The following is a 13918-nucleotide window of genomic DNA, read 5'->3' on the forward strand; positions in this document are numbered from 1 at the left end:
AGGGTTAATGTTACTCATTTACCTCCACCAATTTCAGTTATTCCCCTTCCTAGAAAAACAGTATTTAACCAGACCAAAAATAATTTGCATAGCGCACATATGCTAGCAGCTGGGAGGGTTTTAAGCAAACAGAACAAATGCTTCATTAATAAGCAAGTGCCAAGGAATCCAGAAAAAAAATTTGCAACTGAACCCTGAAAACCATACTAGCTTACTTTTCTGATGCTTGCTTTAGATTAAAAATGCTCCTTTGATAGAACCAGTTTGGGCAGATCAGTGGATGGAGATGGATGTATAGCTGGAAAGTCACTGTGGGCTGTGTGCCCTTATGCAGGTAAAGCCTCCACAAGCTCAGGATCAGGCCTGGTACATCAGTACCACGTACATGATCTTTAAATTTAAAATGTAATATTCCTCCTTTCCAGCCTCTGAGTCTATTTTTATCCTTTCTTAACTGTAGTCTGCTGATCTCAAGGTTAATCTTCATTTTCTACTAGCAAAATGAATGGTCAGCTACGTTCCAGGCTCCAGTGAGGTCTCCAGCTGCCCAGGTACCTACAGAGCTGATAAAGCCAGCGTCAGCATGTGCCTTGCTGCAGAGGAAACACACATGGGCAACCCCAGGACACCACTGGCAGCTGCCCAGAACACCTGAGGTTTGCAAACATATTTGTCTTCCACTATAGAATAAATCCTAGATTTCTCAGATGTTTCTGCAAGAAAGATCTGCATTGAATAGTCCAATTTGAATGGAAAACCACAGGTTTTCTTCGGTTGTGGCAATCTTCCTAGGCAGAATAGAAACACCAGGTCCAAAGGACCTTATGTGCACATGAGCCTTCCCTGCTCTGCATCAAGGGAGGTATTTTCCTTTGGGATCACTCTAAGCTGGAAATAGGAAGCCAGGTTTCTCACATCTGAAGGCTTTGCCACGGCAGTAAAGGGTCAAGTCTCTTTAGAGACTGCAGCCAGGATGTATTTTCACAAACACATTCTCAGCACGGTGGGATTGCCGACACATCCAGTATCTCCCTCTTCATAATATTAAGAAATGCTATTTCTGGTTCATACTCAAGAGCCAAGAGATCCAGTTTCTCTTGCAAACTCACTGCAGGATCTCCAGCAAAGCCTTCTGCCCCATCACTGCAGCAGATATTTGCAAACATCTACCGAGATGCGAGGTCTTCCTTTTCAGAAGCTCCCAGCACCCTGACCTGCAGAGCATGCCAGCCAACGAAGGGGCCTGGCAGCACTGCTGAAGGTCAGGTCCCTTTTCTGCCTCCACTTAAACTGGAGCATCTAAAATTAGAGCAGACTTTGTGAGTGTGGATGACCAAGGCTTCTGGTCTTTGGATTCCTGGCCTGTATTATCAGCAGCAGAAGACAGTGTGCATATACAGATGAATGGGGTAGGGAGAGAGGTTCAAAACCAAACAATTTAGAGTTGTTCAAAATCTGTAGTTGGAAGCAACTACAGAAACCTCTAATAATTCCCCAGGTCACTGAGCACTTTGCTGCTTAAATTTCTTCCTTGCAAGAGTTATCATCTGTCACCTACCAAAAGCTAATCCTCTTTCTTCTGACTTTGCCTATCTTCTTTTTCCCCCTCTCTGTATGAGCACAAGCACCTTTAATCTTAATTTCTGATGTACTTTCCACAATGTTGCAGATGTGTTATCTGCAGCTGACAATATTCACCAGGTATTTCTCCTTAAAGGACACTGCTTGACCTTGTAACAGCTTCCATGCCTCTAGTTCTAGACACTGAGCATTTCTATTTGAATGGATCACAAGTCATCACTCTTCTGTATCCATTATTAGCAGAGAGCCAGCTACCCAGTGAGCTGCTGCTTTGGGTTTTTTTCCTCCAAATGCAGCATTTCTTCTCAGGCAGAGACATATTATGGCAATTCAGACACTGACAACTGTGTAAATCACACCCAGGCAGAAGTTATTGATGACCTCATTCCAGTGAAGTATTATACGATCAGACTGCCCCACGGTATTTTGATCATCTGAGAACCCTGAAAGTCGCAAACTCCATTTTGCTTGGGAATCTAACAAAGGGCATCATCTATGACAAAAGCACTGAGAGCACTTCTCTTAAATTACCTCATTTCACACCAGCGGTAACAAATACTTGTTTTTCTTTATTAATGCACTCTCCCTGCTTATAACTGCTTTCATTTTTCTAATTTTGAATGTAAATGCTTTCAAGTTATTGATCCCTTTGGTTAGAAATCTTTTCTTCTGCTTCTACTGGTTCTTGTACACAGCCTAATTTCAGTATGAGCAGTGCATCCAGCACAACCGCCCTCCTGGCAGAGCCGTCTCCTGGGAGCTGACGTGATTAATATCTCCTGTGCAACACAAATCACATTCTTCAGACCCAGCTTCTCCACACTGCACCGCCGTTCCCTAAATTGGTACTCTCACATCTTTTATTAAATGATATAATTAGATTATTTCTTCTCAAGTGCCTTCTGAAATAGGTTGTGAATGGTCACCAATAGGAAAACAAAAACCAGCACTCAAAGTGTGGAGGCACTCAAAGAGACAACAAATTTCCTTGGCTATGCCAAATTTCAGCAATAGACAGATGCAAAAAAAAACCAAACAGCAACAACAACAAAAGAAACCAACAAAAAAACTCACATTAGCCTTTTTAGGCTGCAATTCAGATGCACAGGGCATGCTAACCTGGCAAACAAGTGAGTGAGGTGCAGTCTCCAGCAAAGCACTGTGCAAACAACTCACAAAAACCAAACCAGCCAAAGACAACCTGCCTAATGAGAAACACATCGCTTGAGAGAAAGCCTCTCCCCAGACCCCCGGTGCATTCCTGCAAGCAAAAATCTGTAATCTAAAACTCCCATGCCCTGCACACTCTGGCATGCAAGCATAGCGGCGTGCATGGAAATCCATTTAGCACCCAAGGAGATGCATTGCAGGCAGCGTGAAGGAACAACAGGCCCTGGCAGCTCTGGCTTCGCAAGGACAGACAAGACCTTGGATCCAAACACAACTGCTGGTTAACTCCAGGGATGAGGTTGCTGCTGCAACATCCCCGAGGCCAACTCCATCCCACTGCAGCCTGGCAGAGCAGCTCATCATGCCTGAAGAGCTTCTGAGCACAACCAAGTGCCACAGCTTCTCTATCCCAACAGATGCTGTTCTTTGTCATTTAAAACAACCACTCTTCTCAGATGACTTTTGAGGGATGTGCTCACTGGATGGCTGCTGCAGGACTTCAAGTAACTGTGCAACTGGTAGGGCTGGACAAGGCACCTCCACGTCATGGGTCACAACTTAGGTTTTCTTCATTCTAAGGCAGTTCCGTGACTACACTAAAAACGCTTTTTTAAAAGCCCCAAACTGCAATGCTGTATTCCATTTCAGATGCTTGCTCTTCTAATGTAAGATTTCAATTTTCTTTTGCAAACTACCCCTTGAGTTAGCCTTATCGGCATTCAGATGCACAATTCATCTGGAACAGGCTATTCACACAAATTCTGCTGAACTGGCTGTCTTTCTACTAGTTATGTACAGAAGAAAGGCTTTGGCCTCAATCCTGGATCTGCTGAATTAAAGTGCAGAAGAGAAGATCCCCAAAGCCCAGCAACATGAAGGCACTTCCACCCAGCACCAGCAGCACTGTCTGCTTTGGCTGTAACAACTACTGCTCTAATGGACAGAGACTAACAGCAAGTCCAGCTGCATGTGCAATTTGTATTAAACACAAATTGCTGTCTCCATGCAAATTTCTTCTTCCATAAAACAAAGATATATTTCCAGCCTTTCATGTTGCCCATAACAGCTTCAAACTACAGAGGTTTTTATCTACCAGGCTGCGAGGAAGGAGGTTGGCCAGAGACTTCGGAATGCTCAAGTTAGGTACTTAATGAGGCATCATATTCCCAACTAATGGTTTTGCTCAGGGACAAATTGCAACACCAAGGAAAGTATTAGCATAAAGACTTATCAGCTGAAAGACTTGCCATCTTTTCAAACTGGGATGCAAAGCACCATAAACGGGGGATTAAGTGCCTGCCAGACCATGTCTCACCCTGCCAAGTGCTAAGCCCACAGGCCCTGGCAGGTCAGGCAGTGGTGTCTCCCCAGCATGTCCCCTGCACTCTTTGTCACCACAGGTCACTCTGCACCATCCCCTTGAGGATCCCTGAAGACACCCTCGATTGCTTGCCCAGATGGAGGAACCACACTGGAGCTCACACTCCAACTGCACAGCATTTGTTTCAAGGAAAACACAATGCTAACCTGTAAGAAAAGAATCACACCTTTTAGCTAATAAGAAAGCATCCACAAGTTTTTCGTCGCTTTTGTTTTCTTTTAATGTAGCAGTTTCACAGTACAAAGTCTGCTCTGATTTGATCTAGATGCTATGCAGACAAACATAAATTATGTTTCCTCACACTGACCCTGTTAATAACTATTTCTCAAGGGAATAGAAGAACTGTAACGAGCTAACACTATTTGTTTTTATTTGGAATTCAACAGCTAGACTTATTAAAAAATAAAAATAAAAAAAAATCCCCATCCTGCACAAAAACATCCACTGAAATGCGATGGGAAAGGAGTGGTGTGTGGCACTGCCTGCTCCCTGCAGTGGGGGCAAAGCATCACCTCCATTGTGCTGCACTCACACGGCTGGTCCAGATAAGGCACCCATGGAGAGACAACAAAGGCAGCACAGCGGCCAGACTGGGGCTGTGGGCACCTCTGAAAAATTAACTGTGGCAACCCAAAATCCAATTTTTATCCTTTATGCAGCCCTCCCCCCTCTGCAGTTCCCGTTTCCGAACATACTGTGCTGGATTAGCTCCCTGCCCTCTCTGCCCCCGCACACAGAGGTCACTTCAAGTAATGCTTGCTCTCAGATTCAGTCTTAAAGTGGATTACAAAAATAATCTGCAGAAGGCTATTCATGTTGCAAACTTGCCTGCACAGTTTGCAAGTGCTCAATGAAAGAGCAGAGGCTGCTGCAGAGGGCGAAGAAGGGAACACGGGGCTCACGCTGCCCACCTGGGGTGCACAGCATCACACCCACTCTGGCTGCATCAGAGAGGCTCCGCCAGGGCAGGGAAGGCTGTACAACTTCTCTCAGGCCCCGCATAGCACAGGCACTTCCACCTGCCAAGGAAAGGCCTGAGGTTTACTGTAGGATGAGAGCACTGTGGAGGCTGAGCTGAAGCCAATGCTGCTCAACCATGAAATCTCCAACCACACAACTGATCTGAACCCAGGAACCAGGGAGGCTCCTACAGCCCTTCCTTCCAAACACCACACACAAGTGGAAATCCACACTAAGAGAATGCTCACCAGGTCTACCTCAGCACCTCAATTCGTGATCCTGCTGCAGACCTGTGGTCACAGCTGACTCTACTGGATGCATCTTGCACTTCACATTCCTTCTGCTCAAAAACTAAAGCTATGCAGGAGGAAAAAAATGTACCCAACACTCATTCCTTAAGAGCAAAGTCATTCCAGTACAGTGAGACAGTGGGAGGTCTGTATTCTGTACATAAAAAGACAGGAACATCTTGCAATCCCATCCTTTCTAGACCAAAACTTTGCCCAAACCTAGCTCTTGGCTGAGCTGTGCGACGCTGCCTGAATCAGCAGAGAGAAGGAAAATGACCTGAACAATGAAAACCAGATAGCAACAAGCTGCCATTCTTATGTGGAAAAAAAAAAAAAAGCAGTAACACACAGCATTTGGGAGAAGGCTTTGTTTGCTTGGCACTTTCCATCTTTAAGTAATTAGCGTAAAGGGCTTCCCAGGTAAAGCTAAGAATAGGCTGGGGATGCTGAGAGCCACGCTCTCACTGTGGTGAAGGAGAAGATGCTGAGCTCCAGCTGGATGCCCTTTGGCATCACTTTCCTTCAGGCCCTCAGAGTCAGCTGCAAGACAGGCTGCATCAAAATTTGAAAAGATGCAAAAATTGACAGGCGAGAAACATCTCTGGAGATAAGCACTCTGACAACCATGAAAGCCTCAAACATGCAGCATGAGCCAACATTCTGCACCCCATGTGCCTTTCTCTAAGCTTTCCAAAAAGTCTTCTGCTGCCCTTTCAGCTGCATGTGGCAGCTCCAGAGCTGGGAGCAACACAGCACCTCCCGGCACCAACACCAACCCGATATTCATTAAATATTATAAACAAGTCAGCAACAATAACAAACCAGCATGAACCAGCCTCTGAATGCAGCAAGACACTCCCCACTCACCTACCTATAGGGCATCAGATCAGCTTATTCTAACAGGATATTCTTCAGCAGTGCACCCAAGCCTTGCAACAAACAAACCTCACTCACTGGTCATGGTTGTGCTGTTACAACATTCTGCATTATGGTGATCAGAGCATCAAAAGCTGCAGGACAGGAAGCCATCCCCCTTGAACAGGAGGGCAATGCATGCCCCCAGGCATGAGAAGCAACCTGTTTTCTGCTTTTGGGAGGCCCCACCTGCACCAAACAGATCATGCATCCACCAGCACTGCTCCACCATCAGGTGCCCTATGGATCACTGGTCAGCAATAATGCCTCGGTAACTGGGCTGCTCCACAGAAGACCCAACAACAGGTCTGAGCTCCTAGACCAGTAGTTCTTGAGGGACAGAAGGTGGTACTAGAAACGGGTTTCTGGGAGCTTTGCAGAGTGGTGCCTGCATCTTTTAACCCCAGCAGGGCAAGCAGAGGGCTCTCCCTCCTGCTGCACCCACCCAAACAGCAATGCCATACCGACCACGACATCCCTGCCCTCTACAGCACGCTGTTGGCTTTGTTTAGCATTTCCAAAGGCAGCTGTCTTCCCCCTGTGCCACTGCAGATATTTTGTCTTGCAAGACTGCGCAGTGTTTGCAGAAGCAGAGCACGCAGCAAAGCAAGGAGCGTGCCCAGGCGTCCCTGCAGAGACACGGGGAGCTCCAGCCCCCCAGCTGCCCTTCCCACTGCAGGCTGCAGAGGGGGCGAGGGAATCAAGATTAAAAGGGAGATGAGAAATTAATTCAGGAACATTTTTAATCACCTTTTGTAATCCGCGCTCCGTAGGGCTGAAATGTAAAAAGCACCTTTCCCTTGCATTATTCAGCAGGCAGAGAAGTGAGTGTGACATATTGGCACGTAGGTGTGTGTGGGCTGGCTTCTTGGGGGGAGGGCGGGCTGAGGGTGCTCTGTGTGTTCAGAGAACCAAGCAGCACACCGTGTACCAGTTGCTCTGGTAACAAAGCTCTTTTTTTTTTTTTTTTAATTTTTTTTTTTTTTTTTACGTGAAACATCATTTTCCAGTTCAGACTTCCTTGCGAACCCAACACAACAAGTCCACATTTCAGAAACACACAAACACACGCAGCATTTGAGTCAGCAAGGGAAGGATCTTCTCCTCTAGAGATAAGCTAACATCACAAGGAATCTGATAAGCTGAGGTCGCCAGCTCTCCCTCTGATAAAGCCGGTGTGCACTGCGGTGCAGCAGCACGCCAGCCCAGCCCTGCCATGCCCCGCTGAGAAGCGATACAAATATACAGAACAACCTGCAAACCAGCAGCCCCACAAGCAGCACAGACCCTGCTGGGCAGCCGGCCTGGCGGAAGCAATGGCTTAGTGTGTAATGCTGGCCTGCTAATACAGAAGGATTATAAAGCAGCTTGTAAGTCTTATAAATCCACTCACATCCACACAGCCCTCGAGCGACCTTGAAGACCCAGGGGTACCTTGTGGGGCAGCATCTCTCACACCAACCCCACCTTGGACTTGTATTATCCAGAATGCAGGGGAGTGAGCAGAGCAGAGGGCGTGGGCCTGCAGCATCCATGAGACCATGCCATGGGGTGGATACATGCATACATGCATGAAGCTACACTTGCAGCCTGTTGTGCCGTGCAGCAAACGTAACCTCTGAAGAAGAAATTGGGAATTGGAAGTGACCCACAGCCATGCATATGGCACTAGAAGAACACATCTGGCTCAAGGAACACTCAGTCCATCGTACAAACCAACAAGAAGGCAGGAGAAGTGAAATGCTTAAGATGCCCCTCCAAATGCAAAGGCTGGCTGCCACAGGACAGAGAGAATGACGGCTGGGACAGGCACTGAGATGGGTTGGGGCAGCAGCAGCACGCAGCCTGCAGGCAGCAGGGCCTCTAGCAAGGTGCAGCAGTCAGCCTCCAGCTACAGCGGCTGTGTGTACACAGCTAAGATTAATTCTTTACAGCAACAGTCTGCAGGAAATAATAATTTCGTGCAGCATGGTAACTTCTTCCACTGGGCTAAAAGCAACAGTGATTAATTATCAAACTATTGACCATCAGTCTTTCAGAAAGAGAAACAATAAAACAACCAATTATTAAAAACAATTAATGTCATTCTCGACTCAAGCTAATTATTTGAACTGCTAATAATGACCTGGGAACCTGCAGAGTCTCTGTTCCCACCAGGGCTGAGCCAGACCATGGGCAGGCTGAACACGGCACAAGCCTGCGCAGGAGTTATTCTCTCACACCTCCAATTGAAAATAAACATAAAACAAAGAAAGAAATCTTCCCCTATCTTTAGCATATCCACCCACTACCTTATCCAGCAGCTGGACACAGGCCAAGGTGCTGGGTGCTAAGGAAGCAGGTGAACAGCACCAGGGATGGCAGCACTACATTATCCAGGTTCATTCTGCACCTGCAGACTCAGGGATGCCATCACCAGGAGGCAGCCACAGGTGGCTAATGGAATTTCAGATTTTTCACTTGCTTTCTCAGCTCCCAACTGGAATTTCAGATTCTTCATTTGCTTTCTCAGCTCCCAGCTTCCCGTGCTCCTCAACATCTTCACCTCCTGGGGGTTCACCTCCAGGTGAACTGGTACTGGCTTCAGACAGACATGAGCTGGGTAACAAACACGAAGCCCAACAGAAGACCTTGGGATACATTTCATAGAACCATAGAATGGCTTGGGTTGGAAGGGACCCCAAAGACTACCTAAATTCCAAACCCCCTGCCACAGGCAAGGGCTGCCAACCACATTTCCTCATCATTTTTCCCCATATGCCATACCCCAGACGTATAAACCACAGCATAGTGGAAAGCAATTGGGAAAACGGTGTCATTCTCTTCACCTGGTGACTGGTGACAGCCCAGCACCACTCCCATGGCAGCAGAGGAACATGCTCAGGCACCAGCAGCACACATGTCCCATGTGCTTACGTTAGAGTGCAGAATGATGCTGTGTAATGGCGTAGTGATTATGTGGCATTTACCAGCTAATTAAACAATCAATAGTTACTGTGTGGCTATGAGGTCGGCCCAGAGCACTGAATCTTGCACAAGTAAGATGAAGCTTTGCTAACGCTATAAATGAGAGCAGAATCTCAAAGCCAGCAGCACTACTGAGCGTTGTCCTGCTGGGGTGGGGAAGCAGCACGCAAGCATGTAATCTTGGCATCATTTATCTCCCTGTTCAACGCTGAGAAACTATGTGAGATGAGAATGCTGATGGTTACCACCTGACCCACTTTCCAATTTCTTTTAGCACTGAGAAGACTTGCATCAGCCAAGTGATCATAGAATCATAGCATAATAGAATCATGTGAGTTGTAACGGACCTTGAAAGGCTACGGGGTCCAACCCCTCTCAACAAACAGGGACATCACAGCTTGACCAGGTGCTCAGAGCCCTGTCCAGCCTGACCTTGAACATCCTCTGGGATGCACCTCTCTGTGCAACTGTGCCACTGCTTCACCACCCATTATGTTGTGCATGGGTTTGCTCCCAGCCCCCAACCCCGCTGCACACTGACTCCCAGAGCCACCAAAACAAGTGCCTAGCACCACGATGGGGACAGCTTCCTTGGTAACGTATTCAGTGCACAACAAGTGCTATTTTCCCCTGGTTTTGAGCAATCCGGACGGTGCTTCTGAGTAACCTGGTTTGTTTTCATGCTCACTGGGGCTAAGAGTTGCAGCCTTGGCAATGTCTTTTACCCAGGCAGTCCAAGTATGCACTGCATTTAAGGAATTTTTGTTTGCTATCTAATGTGAAGTGGGGATAGATGGTAATAATAATAGTTGCAATAAAAGAAGCCTTCTCTCATAATACTCTAAAGCCTTACCAAAACTTTCAGCAACTTCTCTGTCTACCATTTTGCTTCCAGTCATCATCTACGTGCTAAAAAACAGCGAAGCAATGGCTTCATCCCCTATGTCCAACGTGCACTATTCCTGTTAGCCATTTCTCTAAACATTAACAAAAAAGCCCAGCACAAAAATCCCATGGTGCAACCATGCCTTACACTGGAGCTCTCAGCCTTGTAACCAATACAGTTCACAGTCTGGGCCATTACATGCAGGGTTACTAGAAAATAAAGCAAAGCTTCCAGTTCAATCAGGGGGAGAAACCAGCACCATCTCTCCACACACCAGAAATGACACTACTCACAAAGGAGTGTCGAGCAGCCAGCAAAGAACGTTTTCCCTCTCTCTTCTCTTGCAGTCCTGAGCAAAGAAAAGCTTGCTTCAAAATCCAAAATCATGCTTGGCTACTTAATGGCACCATAATGACAGCCTCATGGTCCAGCCTGAGGGCCCTGCAGCCTCTCCCAGGCATCAAACATTGGGGACTCCAAACAGCTTTACTAGCATTGACCTCTAAGCTGCCCACAGGATGTGACAGTTGGAAGCCATCCATCAACAGGCACCATACGGAATTACCATCCCAGATATTCTAGAGGCAACATCTCAAATTAATTAATAGTCCAAGAGATTAGTAGTCTGGTGCACAATGCCTGCCTCACGTGATCCATGGGAAAAAAGATGCTTTAGCTTGACACTGTAAGGAACCTACAGCAAACCAGAAGTTGTGAAACACTCGTGGCTCTGAAGTCTCTCCTATGGCATTCCTGGGCCAGGCTGCTGCTATGAGAAGTACCCTGCTAGGGCTTTCCTCACCTCCCTCACAAATCATGGCCACCCTGCACAGAAGGCGCAGCGAGGGCTGGTTGGAGCAGAGGAAGGAAACAAAGCAAACCAAAACGCAGTTCTTCACAGCAGCCTCTTGTGCTGCTGCTCCCCAGCTGTACTTGCTGCTCTAAGAGTCATTTCTCAGGACCTGTGCTCTCACTCTGCCATTAGAAGTCTATAACCACACATTTTATCAATGCAAACAAGAGGATTCCATGCCATGCTGCCCAGAGCTGGGCTCTGGGTCCCGGGCAGGCAGAGTGGCTGAAGATACCTCCACCTCCAGCACAAGCACAACCCTGCAAGGTGCTCTCGCTGCCTGGACCAACACCTTGCTGCTGTCCCCAAGGCAGAGCTGCTTTCCTCACAGCAGAGCGAGCACTGCAGTGAGCTGCTTGTTCCACATCTGTAACGTGACTAGAGGCAAACATACATCTACAGAGAGGTGGGAAAACCCCAGATCTGACTGAGAAGGGTTTAAAATGGCTGTGAAACAATCGTCCAGTTACAACATCTGATTACAGCAGATACAACTCCCAGGTAAGTGTGACCTCAGAAGTGGGGTTTTTTTTTGTTTTTTTTTTTGTTTTTTTTTTGTTTTTTTGTTTTTTTTTTGTTTTTTTTACAAGGGAGCCAGGAGGTCTAAGTGTGTCGAAAGCTGTACCATTTGTTTTGCTTTAAGAGATAAATACAGCAGTGGTATCTGGAGGAAAAGAATCTCAGAGATCTTATTTCTGTACTAGGTTTTAGGGTGGGACACCATAAACAGTTATGTGTGCTTTATATCAAAGTCTCCTTTTGTTTATAAAGTGGATATTACTCCAAGACTTCAATTTCAGAGAACTCTGAGCTCAGCCTTAGCATGAATTCATACCTCAATACTTACTAACTGGGTTTGGACAGCAGCTTTCCCCCCCTCCCATCACCATCCTGTCTGGCACCACCAGTGAGTGGATCACGCCGAGCACAGTCTGATTGCTCCAGCTAGTTAAAGACAGTAGGAGGAAGGATTTGCTTCATACAGAGGAAAAAAAAGAAACACCAAAGCGTTCAGAATATATTCCCTCCCCAAGTCCTACAGCTGAATGCTTCTGCATGGTTCTTCCCCCACTTTAAGATCTCACATAGGCACACTGGAAAAAGTCAAACACTGCAACAGGAAGCACGCACAGTGGAGCTGTGCAAAGAGCAGAGCATCAGATAGTTTATTTCCCTTTTCAGCTTTCCACAAAAACACGACGCTTTCAAAAGGCCGTTAAAGGTGCATAGTTTCCACTGATTGTTAGAAATATGCACAAGTTAAAATTAGGTCACCCTCCACCATTATTTGAGCGGCTGAAAAGAAAAACAGCTCTGAGACCAACTCCTGCAGTGAGAACAATGGGAACACAGACACCATCGTCCTCCCAGAGAAAAACAGCAGCACAGCGCCGAGGGGAAGGCTCCTGGAACGTAACCTTGATAAGAAGGGGTTTGAAGGGAAGTTCTGTTTGGTTTGGTTTTAAACTTATTCCAGTTTGAAAAATTCACCCATTTTCAACTCCAGAAGTTTCAGTTCATCCTCGGTTCACTTCAATTCTTCTATTGTGGAATTGATGGAATTAGCCTACGGCGGTGGGAGGATGGGGAAACCAGGATTCAGAACAAATATCTCCTGACAGGTAGCTTTCTAAGCACCCTTCTTCTCTTCATTAGAGACAGCTCACTGTCTGTCTTTCACTGCACGACAGGCAAGTGCTTTCACAGTGACCCAGTCAGAGTACTTGAATGTATTCGCTTCTATTGTCAAAAGGGAACATGGGCACGGCAGGCAAATGGGATCTCTGTGTGAACACACATGCACATACACACAGATCAATGCCCACATGTATAGAAACCTCTGGAGAATGGAGCCCATGGAGTTATTGTCTGCCAGCAGATCCAAAACACTCGGCAAATTCCACCATGCAAAAGTGACATGAAACCTCCTAACACCGTACATTTTAAGTGCAGGTAAGCCCAGTCTTAGAAATAATTCAACCCTTCCCAATCTCATATACATCATCCACAACAGAATACCATCAAGATGACAAATTCTGGAAATCCTTCAAACTAGGAGGTGCTGGGGCAGGTGAGGTACTTCAGAAAAAGATGGACACTTCAAAACTTTTGTAAAGAAGCTCATGCATGTGTTCATAATTCTGTTCTCCTTTATACTCCCATTTGGATCACTGTTTACTGACATTTGCAGAGGTTTTAAAGCAAGCCTTCTGAGCAGCAGGTTTGGCTGCAACTCACCTGAGTGCTGGCCCCACGGAACAGGCAGGGCAGCAGGCTGCAGCAGGCCCTTTGGCAGGCTCCTGTGGCCATAATACAGCTCTTCAGAAGAGACCCAGATTTATCTATTATACCACAGATTCCTCATTCCCTCCTCATCACATAATCAATTGGGAGGAGACAGAAGGAAAAAAAAAAAAAAAAGCAATTCTTTTTTTTAGCAGCAGTTTCAGAACTAACAGGAGCTCCACGAGATGCACGGTACTTGAGCACACAACCAAAAAGCCAAAGCCCAGCAGGGGCTCTAGATGGATCTGAATGTGGTGGAACCTCACCAGCCTGATGCACTGGGATGCTCCATGTTCAACACATGGCCAAGGAGCCCGCTTCAGACATCAGTGTAGCCTTACCTTATACACCTGCCCATATGTGCCATTGCCAACAAGCTCCACCAACTCAAAGATTCCTGCAGGATCCTAGGAGAAAAGAAAGAAAGAACATTTAATAAGCCATACTTTGACTTGTTCAAAAATAAGCATTTTACAAAGAGATCGACATTTTTCTGACAAATGTTTTGAGTGGTTTAAGCTTTTCCGACAGCACAGGGATTAGCAGCATTGCAGTAACATTGAGCAGGGTGTTGTTAATCCACCCTGTGCGGCCGAGCTGCGCCAAGCTGTGTTTGAGGAGGAAGGAAA

General features: G+C 46.5%; 1 protein-coding gene across 7 annotated transcripts in view; it reads right to left on the bottom strand.

The window, feature by feature from the left end:
* The window catches only part of TNIK (TRAF2 and NCK interacting kinase), a 139109-nt gene that overhangs the window by 102123 nt on the left and 23068 nt on the right, over positions 1–13918 (bottom strand). For all 7 annotated transcript variants that reach the window (XM_090147714.1, XM_090147713.1, XM_031614611.2 and 4 more), the window contains exon 2: positions 13631–13696. In XM_090147714.1, coding sequence (XP_090003840.1) covers positions 13631–13696 — 66 coding nt within the window. The remainder of the gene's footprint in view (positions 1–13630; positions 13697–13918) is intronic.

Source organism: Phasianus colchicus, chromosome 10, assembly GCF_987193195.1.
Source record: "Phasianus colchicus chromosome 10, bPhaCol1.hap1.1, whole genome shotgun sequence".
Taxonomy (NCBI): Eukaryota; Metazoa; Chordata; class Aves; order Galliformes; family Phasianidae; genus Phasianus; species Phasianus colchicus.